Source organism: Telopea speciosissima, chromosome 1 (genome assembly GCF_018873765.1).
Source record: "Telopea speciosissima isolate NSW1024214 ecotype Mountain lineage chromosome 1, Tspe_v1, whole genome shotgun sequence".
Classification (NCBI taxonomy): Eukaryota; Viridiplantae; Streptophyta; class Magnoliopsida; order Proteales; family Proteaceae; genus Telopea; species Telopea speciosissima.
Window position 1 is genome coordinate 57,571,026 of NC_057916.1, and position 13,803 is coordinate 57,584,828.

Here is a 13,803-nt window from a genome sequence, read left to right on the forward strand (position 1 = left end):
ATGCATGGTTCAAAATCTCGCGAAATATCGGCGATATATCGTGATATTTCGTGGATTTCGAGCTTACCGAGACGAAATGGTAGGTCGAAATGAAAAAAGACAAGATTTCGGTCGAAATCTCGTGAGATATCGACGATATTTCGTGAGTCACGAAATATCGCCGAAATACACTGTTTTGGCTAAAAAAGTCACGTGAGCCCATGGATATATTCCAAAATTCGCAAGTCTCAGTCGATATATCGACCGAGACTTGCTGAAACTCATTCCAGAGCTCATTTTAAGCCTTTCTTCCTCATTTTTTGCTCTTCTTCCTCTCTTCCAAGCATTGTTCAAGCTCCTTGTCGCCGGGAACACGTCGGAGGCTCATCTAAGCTCATCCTCCAAGCCTTTTTTCACTATTTAAGGTAAATCCTATATCTCTAAAACCATTTTTTTTTGAAAATACTATGTACAAATGTTGTTGGATGGTGATGATATTAATATATGTTAGACACCGACGGCTGATCTACAGCTTCACGGTGTCGAAATTTTTTTCCCATTTGTATTTTTTTTTTTAATTTTCTGGTTTTAAAAATTGATTTTCCTACAACTAAAATAGGAAATAATTAGGGGTAATATGACTTAGATGGGAATGAATTAAGTATATGTTAGACACCAATGGCCAATCTACGGCTTCACAGTGTCGAATTTATTTTTCTGCCCATAATTAATTATTTTAATTTTCGAAAAATTAAGAAAAATTTATAAAAATTTAAAAAAAAGAAATAAATAAGGAAAAATATGAGTTTTAAGTTTGAAAAATAATGAAAAAATATGAAAGTAATTTCTACATGTTTTGAAATGCATTACATATATATTATGTTTACTAATTTTCGATTTTTTTGTGTTAGGTCAATATTTATATTAACATTATATATAAAAAATTGTTTTTAATTATGTAAAAAATATAAGGGTTAGGGGGAAAATATTAAATAACTATACAAGTGTATTAGTAATCTAAAAGTGTCAATTGAAGTGCATCTACATTAAGTTTTTTAATTATTTGTATTACTTACATTGCAGTAAACAAGTATTATTATGGCGGATCGTGATAGACAACATGCGAAGGGCAAGCAAAAGGTGGGGGAAAGTAGTCAACAGAGGGGGCAGAGGGAGCAAAGAGAACAAAGGGAACAAGACAGACCAGCCAGCCAGCATAGGGGTGACATTGCATGGTTACATGGCACTCTCATTGATGGGGATAAGAGAAAATCCCAATGTAACTATTGTCACATGCAGTTTTTGGGAGGTGGGTCCTATAGACTTAATCAACATCTGACTGGAAGATCTAAAGATGTTGTAGGTTGTCATATGGTGCCTACTCAAGTAGCTAGAGAAATTGGTGACCGTTTGAGGGGAAAGAAGAAGAGGAAGGCTGACAAGCAAAGGATAAGAGAACAACTTGAGGATACAGTGAGGAGTTCAATGGGAGGAGGAAACCGATACCATGATGATGATGAGGACATTGCAGTACCTGATGACATACAAACAGAAGAGGAGGCTAGGGATTTTAGGCGGACTGTTTCAAGGAGTAGAGTAAGTTTTCAAGATGATCAGCAGAGACAGAGAGTAGAGGGTAGTGGAGGACCTAACAGTTCTGGAGGTTCTAGATCTTTCAATTCTTTTAGAAGATCACAAAGTGTGAGGGCAGCCCCAACACCTCTACCAGTACCAGTACCACCATCAGCATCAGATCCTAAATTGCATAAGAAGAAAGGAAGCAGTCAACCAAGAATCAAAGGAGCATGAGAGGAGATGAAGGGATTGGTTAAAGAATCAATAACTAAGTGGATGCTATATCATACCATCCCAACAAACACTGCACAAGGCCCCCATTATGATACCATGATAGATACCATTGCAGAGGCTAGCCCAGGATTCAAGGGCCCCACCCCATATGAGGTAATGAATGTTTATCTACCTCAACAGAAGTCTGAAATTGATGAGTACATTAGGGAGATGAGGAGTGTGTGGGAGACATATGGGGTGACTATAATGGGAGATGGATGGACTGGGCCTACAAGAAAGTCCATCATCAATTTCATGGTTTATTGTGATGGGAGGACAGTGTTCCTCAAATCTGTGGATGCATCCAAAGAGATAAAGGATGCGAAATACATTTACAGATTGTTAAAAGGAAGTAGTGGAAAAAGATGTGGGCTTGGAGAATGTTGTCCAGATTGTAACGGACAATGGAAGCAACTTCAAGCTGGCCGGTGAGAAGATGATGAAAAACAGTAAGTACCGGCTCTTCTGGACTCCTTGTGCAGGCCATTGCATTGACTTAATGCTAAAAGATATGGGAAAGTTAAAGTTGGTGAAGACTGTGGTTGTAAGTGCAAGACAAGTCACCAACTTTGTATACAACTACTCCTATGCACCCAATCTACTGAGGGAAAAATGTGGGGGTGACTTCGTTAGGCCTGGCATCACAAGACTTGCCACCAACTACATTGCCCTAAAAAGCATTGAGACAAAGAAGGCCGGGCTGAGAAGTATGTTTACTTCTGAGGAGTGGTTTGGGTGGAAGGGTTCCAAGACTGCAACTGGGAGGAAAGCACAAGCAACCATGTCATCTGAGGACTTCTGGTCAAAACCAAGCAAAGTGGTGAAAGTTTTTGAGCCAGTAGTTAAAGTTCTACATATTGCTGACCCCGCTCTCAAGGGCCCAACCATGCCAGTCCTATATACTGCAATGGACTTGATGAAAGATAGTGTCTACAGTGTGGCTTCTTGCAGTAGCAAACACTTCTTGGATATCATCAATGCTCGCTGGGAGAATCAACTTATGCATCCACTGCATAAGGCTGGTGAGTAAATTTGTTTTATGTAACTAATTCATAGTATTATTATTTACTAATTACCTATGCATGTGACAATATCTATATTCTATATGTCAAATTTCAGCATATTACTTGAACCTTAAGTACCAATATAACAATAGGCTTGGGTTGGAAACTCAACTTATTGATGTTGTGAAACAAGTAGTGAAGAAGCTGGAGCCAGATGGTGTACTACAAGCAATTTGCAACAATGAGGTGAGTCTTACAATTCATTTGGAAACTCAACTTATTGATGCTTTCAAACAACTAGTGAAGAAGTACTTACTAATTTTCCACATGGGTGTAGATCAAGATATTTAGGGATGCATTGGGAAGTTTTGGAACTGATGCTGCGATACAAGGCAGAGCACGCGGTGATGCTGGTAATTCTTTTAAGTTTTAAATTACATATGTATTGAAATTTGAAAGTTGAAACAACATTTGACACGTCTTTTTTGTTGTAAACTTGTAATGCAGCTGAATGGTGGGTGTTGTATGGGGAATCGGCTGAGAACTTAAGAATAACAATCAAAGTCCTTGCCCAAACTTGTTCCGCATCTGACTGTGAGAGGAACTGGAGTACCTTTGCACTCATCCACTCCAAGAGGCGCAAAAAATTAGGGTCTCAACGTTTATCTGAAATGGTGTATGTGCACTACAACTTGAGGCTGAAACTGCAACACATACGTATGGGACATGAGGGACAGAGGGGCACTATTGATCTCGCTGACATCTTTCAAGTTGACTCAGACGATGAGGACCCTATTGTGGATTGGGTGAGGGATAGAGGTGAGCCAGTGTTGGATCAGGAGGGAGGTAGGCCCGACCCCGTGATAGCTTCCGAGATTGGTGTTGATGTGGATGATTATATGGCTGACGAGGGTCAGATACATGCATGGGAAAACTCACCCATACCATTCCAACCCACTGGTGGCAATGTTGTTGATGATGAAGACTGATGATGGTGGTAATGGTGATGCTAGTGGTGGTGGTGATGGTGATGGTGATGGTGGTGGTGGTGATGGTGATGGTGGTGGTGGTGGTGGTGGCAATGGTGGTGGTGGTGGTGGTGGTGGTGGTGATGGTGATGGTGGTGAAGATTTTGACGGCATGCGAGAGCGTTATGTGGTAGGTCAGGATACGACGCCTGTAGAGCCAGTCCGATTCACTGGAGAGACACAACTTGATCATGCCACACAAGATACGGACCACGGAGCACGTGCCCCTGCACCCCCACCCTCAGGACGCCCCCTACAACTATACAGCAGGAAGCGTAGGGGTCGACAAACACAGTTGCAATCTGATTACATGGACATGGATGACCTATCTAGCTCTGTTGGCGGTTTGAGTATGGGTGATAGGGAGGGAGGACCGACTGGGCATTGGCGTGCCCCATCTTTTGACGCACATACCACTCCATTGTCATCGGATTATAGTGCATCACAACCTTACGGTGGATATGGATATGGATCAAGGGATAAACTTCACTGTTTGAAACTCCATTCCTTTTCTTGCCCCATCTGTAATGAAGCAAATGAATCTCCATGGCATATCTTCTTCTCTTACGCTATTGCAAAAAGAATTTGGTTTGCAGGACCACTGGGCATTCGCACTGAGATCCTACAAGGCAATTTGGTTAAAGAAGCCCTTTAGAATCTAATTGGGAGTCTTGCCATAACCAAGAGTGATGGCGACCGAGTTCTGTGTATTGCAAGTATCACTTTGTATTTTCTATGGCAAAACAAGAACCGAGTCCTCTTCGAACATCACAAATCCAATCCAACTTCTCTCATCAACATTATCATGAAATGGGTCTCAGAAATTCATCTACTTAGTACTTTGGAGGGCTCAACTTACACGGCCCAGGACACTCAGGAGTCGGGACCAAATTCTTCCACCTACCCAAGTTCCACTTCCACTTGACTTCTTCCTACACAGCAACCCAACAGACACCATTCTCCTGATTTCAGATGGAAGTTACAACCATACTACAAAAGCCGGAGGTTGGGGTTTTGCTATTTTTTACAACCATGAACTATATGCTTCATCTATGAATTATGGTACTGCAGGATCACCACAGGAAACCAAGCTCCGGGGACTCAAAGAGGGAGTCCAAAAGGCACTTTCACTGGGCTGCATGAAGCTAGATATCTGGACGGACTGTGAGGATATGAAGAATTGGATCACAAGTCAGGAAATCCATCCTTGGCCGTGGGAACTATATCATATTTTGTTAGACATTAGTACTATGTTGGAATCTTTTGAGTCTGTAAATATTATTAAGCAATCTAGAACTTTGATATAGCCAGCACACAACCTGGCAAACCATGCTAGGATATCGCTGCTTTTATCTGATGATAGGTATTGTAATCTTTCGGTTATGTTTTAATGCACTTTTTTTATTTCATCAAAAAACAAAAAAAACAAAAAAAACAAAAAAACAAATTGTAAACTCAGGATACTCATTTCAGTTGGGAAATTCTCTCAATCTCATAATCTTCAGAATACTTCCACAGTCCTCAATAACAGATCTTAGAGGACAATTTAGGTCACCTTGTCACTGTAAAGGTAAAACATGTAGACATCTTATTTGGCATGTATACATCCTTCTTTCTGCTTATAGTAGGAGTGGCCTCTTCGACCAAGCATTTTCCTTCCTCAACCAGATGAAGAGAACACCATGGCAGACTGAAATGGCAGCCCAAGTACAGATTCTGCTTTCAGACATGGTAGCCAAGGGAATCAAGCCCAACACCATCACATACAATACCCTCATTGATGCCTATGGGAAAGTTGGCAGGTATCCAACCATATATCCATTTGTCTGTAATCTGTATGTATTCTTTATGTTTTGTGCTTCTGTCTAGATGCAAAGAGATTGGATTCCTTGTTTATTTGTTTATTTTTGTATCAGATTGGTGGAGATGGAATCAACACTAATGCAAATGTTTGGTGAGAAGGACTGTAAGCCTGATGTCTGGACCATGAACTCCGCATTCAGAGCCTTTGGGAACAGTGGCCAGCTTGAAACAATGGAAAGGTGTTATGAAAAGTTTCAGTGCCGGTGACCTGAAGCATATGGAATACTTGTTCAGACTGATGAGGTCCGAGAGGATCAAACCCAATTGTGTTTCACTGTGTTCCCTTGTCAGCGCTTATGTTTCTTTTTTCAATTGTAAATTCTAAGAAAACAGAAAGGAGTCAGAAAAAATAAGAAAAACTTTCAAGCCAAGATCTTTATTTTATTTCATTACACAAGTGAACATATTATTAATTCTCTACTGAAAATCAATAAAGAGCAAGTTTTTTGTTATTTGTTTCATGTTTTCACTGAACTAACCATGTTACCTCACTGAGTAAGATGGGTTTTTCCCCCCAGATATGAGTTATCAAAATTCACAACTAAAATCAATCACATTCAACAGAATCAAAATGGCTGTTCATTTCCTTCTATAAACCAGTCATTCCAGTGTGAGAAAGTCTATTATATACATCACGTGAACTAGCTAGATATGAGTGTGGCCATCATTATTGATGCAGTTCAAGAATTATGTATATATATTTAATAGTATATACAAAGAGCAATCCAAGGTGAGGAGGAAAAAAAAGAATGTTAAATGGAGCAATTCAAAACTCAGAGGAAATTAGAACCCCATCTGGGCATAGTTGGACATGTTGTTTTGCAATATCTTTTGTTGGACTGTAAATCTTTTAATGCCGTTACATTCTTAAAGACAAATGCATTATTAAATTTTAGAAATATTGATTGTAATGGTAAAAATATGATTTTGATTTACATTAGTAGGGCAATTCTGTAATTATTGGTAACAGTACAAGAACATGTTTCCGGAAACAGATTTTATCAAACACCTTTGGTGTTCCAATTGTGTTCTGAAAACGTTTTCAGAATAGGTTTACCAAATGCTACAAAGACTGTTTCTCAACACAGAAACGGAAAAAACTGCTTTTGGTGTTTCTCAGCACAGAAACAACTGAAAGGTTATCAAATGGTGCCTAGAATTTAGACAGAGCAGAAACATACAGTTAGAAGTAAAGACATGCTTAAAAAATTAGAGAAAACAAAAAAGAAAAAACTAGGTCATTGAGCTCAATATTCAAATGAATACAGCAAAGCATTATAATTAATGTTCAAGTATGTCCATACTTTGCGGAAAGAAAAATTACCACATAGTTTTAGTAGGGTGAATGTAGTAGCAGCAACGAAGAAAACCATGGAGATTGCAACCCAGAAGTGCTAAAAAGAACAAACACAGAAAGGTAATTCAGAGGTCATTTAAATACCACATACTCCCCCCCCCCCCCATAGTTATCAAGATGCCTAAGCAACCCAAGGCATTGGAGGGCTGCCTAAGTGCCTAGGCGACAAAGCGCCCTCCTAGACATCGAGTAGGAACCCTTTTTCTTTTATCCATTATATCTAGTATAGCAAATATAATTATGGTTACAGAAACAGAAATACAGATTGAATCCATGCTACTATTTTCCATGTGGACGGAACAATACAGCAATACAGATTACAGAAATCAGAAGATAACATACCACATTTGAAAGAAAGAGTACTATTATTAGCAGTAATCTGTTTTTATGCTCAACAACAGGAATGGAATTAAAGAATAGATTAAATGTCCAACTCTCATACTAATAAACAGCATGCCATCAAAGGCAAAGAATCAAAATGGAAATTCAAGGTTTAAAAATAATAAGAAGATAAACTTTGTAACTTGGACACATGAGCAAGTAAGCTATACAATCAAAATAGCAGTTATCCAAGAGAACAAACCGAATAGCAGTAACAGCAAATAACAGGGAAAAAATGTAGCAATCATGAAAAAAATAAATAAATAAAAGATTCAGAAGCAGAATGCACACAAACTTTATGATAAAAGAAGGGAGGGAAGACGAAGAAAAAGAAGAAAGGGCAAAAGAATAGGAAGGAAAAAAAAAGAAGCAGAACAAAGAAGTGGAGAAGAAAAAAAGGAGAAATAAGATTAAAACATGGCAAAACATTGAATAAAAGGAGGGGGCGAAGAAAAATAAGAAAGGAAAAAAAAAAGAAAAGAAGCAGAATGAAGAGAAGGAACACAGCAGGAACAGGATAGAAAAGGAAAAGAAGAAGAAAGAGAAGAGAACGGGGGAAAGAAGAAGATACCAGTTGGGTCACCGCTGGAATCACAATTTCTGGTTGGATGGGGTAGCCAAGGGTTTTGAGGAAGGGACGAAGTGCTTGTGGGGTTTCGACTTTCGATTGTTTAACCCCCTTTTTCTTTTTCTTTTCTTTTTTTATTTTAACATGTATGTTATTCCATGCATCACGGACTAAAACTGTGTCCACAAACAAATAAAAAGGCCCAAGAGAATCTAACTCATATGCAAACCTAAAAATAAAAAAATGCTGAAACCGTAAGGCGACCAAACACCTTGGGTGGCCAAAAGCGCCTGGACGCCAAGACGGCACCTTGACAACTATGCCCATCCCTAAAAAAAAGAAGAAACTACTGGTAAGAAATGTGTCAAATAATTAATGATTATTGGAATTTTCCATTTTATACTTTCCACTTGATTATTATCCATTAAAAAGAAGACAATGGCACATAATCATGACATTTAACAAGGTAGCATCGAAAAGTTTGGTAAAATCAGTATTAATAAATACAGCAACTGTTGTTTTTCAATGTTAGGATAAATCAAGGTTCTAGGTTTCGGTTTCGAGCCTGCTTGGTCGAAACTGAAATTTGTTTTGACCGAAACCAAAATTTCGGTTGAAACTTATACGTTTTTTTCAACAAATTTCGATAATTGGTTTTGACGGCCAAATGGTCAATTAGGTCAAACTTCTAGGACACTCCTTTTAGGTCCTCTAAACATAGTGGAACCCTTAGAATTTAAAAAATACACCCAAAATGGTAGTTTGACACTTTGACTTTGGACCCTAGGTACGCTGTATACATTCTCTAATATGGTATATTTGGCAATTCCACACAATGTTTAGTACTAGAACACATATAATTCAAGTAACTTAAATATGTAATAGGAATAAATAGACATCAAATTATAAACCATTTCATAAACATGCATCATACATGGTTTGTTACAAAGAATCATACATGGGGTCAACCATATGTATCTTTGCTCTCCAATCAGCTCTATTTGAAGTCATACCAAGAACAAGGCCTAAGCTAAGCATGTCTTTCTTCACCACTTCTCCTGTGGTTATCTTAGGCCTGCCCCTAGCTTTTTTGGTTCCCTCAATCTGAATCAGGTCACTCCTCCGAACTGGGGCATTTGAAGGCCACCGTTGAAAATGACCAAGCCACCTCAAATGACTCTCTCTAAGTTTATCATGGATCGGAGCTACTCCCAACCTAGCTTTAATATGGTCATTCCTTACTTTATCCTTCCTAATTTTTCCACACATCCATCTCAACATCCTCATCTCTGCAACACAAAAGTCGGGCATGTCAAGTTGGTCATTTCATTGTGTGGCAAAAGAAACACTCAAAGTCCTCTACAACAGCCCTATAAATGGAATTATCAACACACTAGAAGTACCCTAACCTAAGATATAGATCTCTGAACCGTGAGGAACTCGATCGCGAGCCACTGCTATTGGATGGTGCCTTTGGAACCCATTACCAACATGTATGGTGGCTATGACCCAGTGTGTAACTGACCCTCATAATCAAGAGGGTAATGACGATGAAGAGGTAAACTGCCCAAACGGACTATACCAGTATGGTTGGAACTGGTACTCTCTGTGCCATATGATGGTGCATGCCACTACCCCCTACCATACATACCACTCTCATCCATACTCAGGCCTCTGAGAGTATCAGTCAAGCTCATAACATCGACGTCCATGGACTCCATGCTATCATCCTCCTTAGGTGGTGGTATGAATCAGCGACATGGGCCTCTATAGTATCCTATACGTGTGGGGGCACATGCACCGTGGTCCTCATCTTGTGTAGCATGAGTGAACTGAGTCTCACTTGTGAAGCGCATTAGCTCTAGCTCTAGCTTCGACTCTTGGTACCTTTCATGCATCCCTACAAGTCCATCATCATCATCTGAAGCTCTCTTGGGGACTCTAAAACTGCTTTTTTCTACAATTCTTTCCAGGTGAGGTGCTGCCAAGCGACATAATTCAATCTCTTTATGTAAATGGCACCACGAAGTTCATCATTTTTTAATTTAGTTTTTCTTACCTTCATTTTAACTTTAAAATAAAATGAAAATCTTAGACATAAAATCCTAATCCTGTAACTTCATCATCACCACCTCCATCAGATTGGGACGGTCTGCAAAAATGGCAACTAGAATGCGACTAGTCAATGTACTCATTATCATCCCCACCAGGCTGAGACTGGAAAGGTCGGGGTGTGTGTGAATGAACACGGCTCTCTAGAGACACCAGAAACTCGTCAATGATAGTACCCCGATCTCGGGGTTGGGCTTACCCCTAGCCCAATCCATGACAAGCCCACCTCGATCCTCCACCAACTCGTATAGGGGATCCTCATCATAGTTGTCACGGCGTCACAGCGATCCAAGTCGGTGGAGGGGTGTTACGTCGATATATCGACATGTCGCCCGAGCATGTCGACCATGATTTATTTTTTATTTTCTCTATTTTTAATGTTTTAATAGATGTATACTCAAGCCATGTTTTATTTTTTCTCTATTGTTTCTCAAGTTTTAAGAAGAAAATTCAGAAATCGAAGAAGAAATCGAAGAGGGAAAGAAGAAATCGAAGAGGGAAGAAGAAATCGAAGACAGGAAGAAGAAATCAAAGAGGGACGCCATGGCGTAGGTCGCCATGCAACCTTCTCCAACGCCAGGACGCCATGGCGGTGCCATGGCGACGCCATGACAACTATGATCCTCATCATCTGTGCCAACCTAGAAGATGTTGGCAAGCTCAATTAGATCTTTATCACCGTCCATGCCTTGGTGTATGTGCCAACCTAGAAGACGTTGGCTAGCATTCAGTTCTAAAGGCTGTTAACATGGTATCAGAGCTGAATTCTGATCTCTAGAGCAGTTTTTTGGTTTTTTATTCTCCCTTCTCTTCATGATTTGATTCTACCCTCTCCACCACTCTCGGTTCTTCTCACTTCTTCAGGGCAGCAACTATGAGGTGATCTACTGCAGATTTAGATGCTGCCCTCAATTCTACCTCATTGAAGATCAAAAGCTAATAGTGTGACCTAATTCTGCCGGCAGGATTACTCCATCTGAAGATCGAGTTCTCTCTACACTTGAAGATCGATTTCTATATTTTTTTTTGGGGATTGGTTCCTGCTATTATTGGTACACACTACTTCCTATTTGAAGACTGCAGATTTTGGATCAAGTACTCATCAGATTCAGCCTGCGATTTCTCTACAAACAGGTTTTGCCCTAATTTTTTTATATAATTAGGTTTTTTATTGGCTTATCAAAAAGAGCTGATATTTTAGGACTTCTTCCCCCACCACTAGAGGGGAATTCGGTTCATGTTTCAGTCCATTCTGACAGCTGAAAGTGTTGCAAATTCAAAACCGTCTATCAGAAGCTAGTGTACAGTTAGGGTTTTCTATTTACTCATCAGAAGTTGCTGATTTTTGGAGGACTTATTGTTCACCACCAGAGGAGGACTCAATCCAATTTTTAGCATACTCTGACGACTATAATGTGGGAATTTCAAAACCCATCTATAAACTCTCTTGACATCATGTCTGACCTCACTAGAGCTGAATCAGATGGATCTGCTCATCCTGAGTACCTTCCTTGTGCTTCCCCCACTAAATTAGATGGGACCAATTACCTGATGTGGTATCGATCTACTTACCTTACCATTGCTGGCCGTGGCTACACAGGACACCTTATAGGCAGCCTTATTAAACCCGCTGAAGAGGGGCGTGCACAGGATCGATGGTTAGATCATGACTCTATGGTAATGTCCTATCTTCTCCATTCCATGCATGCTTCTATAGCTCCTGGTTATCTTCTCTTAGATACTGCTGTTCAGATATGGAAGGCTGCAAAAGAAACCTACTCCCAAGTTGGGAATGATGCTCAAGTATATGAATTGAGGAAGAGAATTCATGATACTAAACAGAATGAGTTGATTGTTTCTCAATATTATGCTAAGCTCCGTAAGTGCTGGCAAGAACTGGATCATTATTCGGATTATCAACCCACCACTGCTAATGATACTGCTGCATATTGAAAATATGTTGATAAGATTCGAGTTTATGATATTTTGGCTGGCCTCAATGTTGAATATGATCCAATTAGAGTCCAAATTCTCAGCAAGGATCCTTTTCCTACTCTGGAACATTCATATTCATTGGTTCATGTTGAAGATCGACGTCGTTCCGCTATGCTCCATCCTGCACCTACAGATCAATCAGCTTTACACACTAGGAGTGGTTCGAACTCTACTACTGTTGACACTTCCAAAGCTGAAAAGGCAGCTGTTGAATGTGAACATTGTGGTAAGTTATGGTACACTAAGGCCACCTGTTGGAAGTCACATGGGAAGCCTGCTGAATTTTAAGCAAATAGAAAAAAGGGTGGTGGTAACAAAAGTTGTGGTCAACCTACTGCTAAGGCAAATCAGACTGAGACTACTACCACACCTCCTGCAGACACTGGTCTTTCTATGGAAGAATTTCAAGCTTTCCAACGGATGTTGAAGGCTTCTTCTGCCTCTGCTGCCCAATCTTCTACACCCGTTGCGTCTTTTAGTTCTATTTCTAACTTTGGCTCAAGCATTTCTGTTGGTGGTCAGTGTGCATCGACAGTCTCCAGTCCATGGACCATTGACTCAGGTGCTACTGACCATATGACAGGTTCTTCTACTCTTTTTCATCAGTACACTCCTTCCTCTAGGAAAGATATAGTCCGTATTGCAAATAGGTCCCTTCCTTCCATCTCTGGATAGGGATCTATTTATTGTTCATCTAGTCTTATCCTTAAATCTGTTTTACATGTTCCTTCCTTTTCTACTAATTTATTGTCCATTAGTAGTCTTACAAAGGACCTAAACTGCAAAGTAACCTTTTTTCCCTCTCATTGTGTCTTACAGGATCTGGCGAGAGGGAAGACGATTGGAGTTGGTAAAGTGCATGGTGGTCTCTACTTGCTTGATGGTGGTTCACAGGCCTCCACCACTGTTCCAGCGCACACCCATCAGTTACATTCTGTCTCCTCTGACTTATATTAGTGGCACCGTAGGGTAGGACATCCTCCCATTGGAACCTTATCTCATTTGTTTCCAAATTTAGTTAAGAATTGAAATAAGGATGAGTTTTTTTGTGAAGCCTGTATTCTGGCTAAACAGACTCGGTACATTTATCCTTCATTAAATAAAAGAAGTCTTTTCCCATTTTATGTTGCTAATTTGGATGTCTGGGGTCCTGCTCGGAAAGCCTCTATTTCTGCACACCGATGGTTTGTCACTTCCATTGATTGTCATAGTCGTACCACCTGGGTGTATATGATGCAACACAAGAGTGAAGTGTTTCAGTGTTTTTAGCTCTTCCACAAATTAGTCAAGACTCAGTTCAACGCCACTCTAAAGATTCTCCGTAGTGACAATGGCAGAGAATACATGGATGGGCAGTTTCAAAAATATTTGGCTAATCATGGAATCCTTCACTAAACTAGTTGTGTCGACACACCTCCCCAAAACGGTATGACCGAGAGGAAAAATCACCACCTCCTTGAAATGGCATGTGCCTTGATGTTTGACCACAATGTCCCCTCTCAGTACTGGAGTGATGCTATGCTTACCACTGCCTATTTGATCAATCGGGTACCTACTCGGGTTCTGTCCTCCCGTGCTCTGGTTGATGTTCTCCAGGGTGCCTCCTCCTCTCTCATCCCTCCCAAAGTTTTCGGGTGTGTATGCTATGCTCGCAACCATCATCCACAT

At 40.1% G+C, this 13,803-nt stretch overlaps 1 protein-coding gene across 1 annotated transcript in view; it reads right to left on the reverse strand.

Annotated features, from left to right (window-relative positions):
- Positions 1–13,803, reverse strand: part of LOC122649099 — an 80,311-nt gene that overhangs the window by 15,706 nt on the left and 50,802 nt on the right. Inside the window, exon 6 of the mRNA XM_043842461.1 lies at positions 7,047–7,116. Coding sequence (XP_043698396.1) covers positions 7,047–7,116 — 70 coding nt within the window. The remainder of the gene's footprint in view (positions 1–7,046; positions 7,117–13,803) is intronic.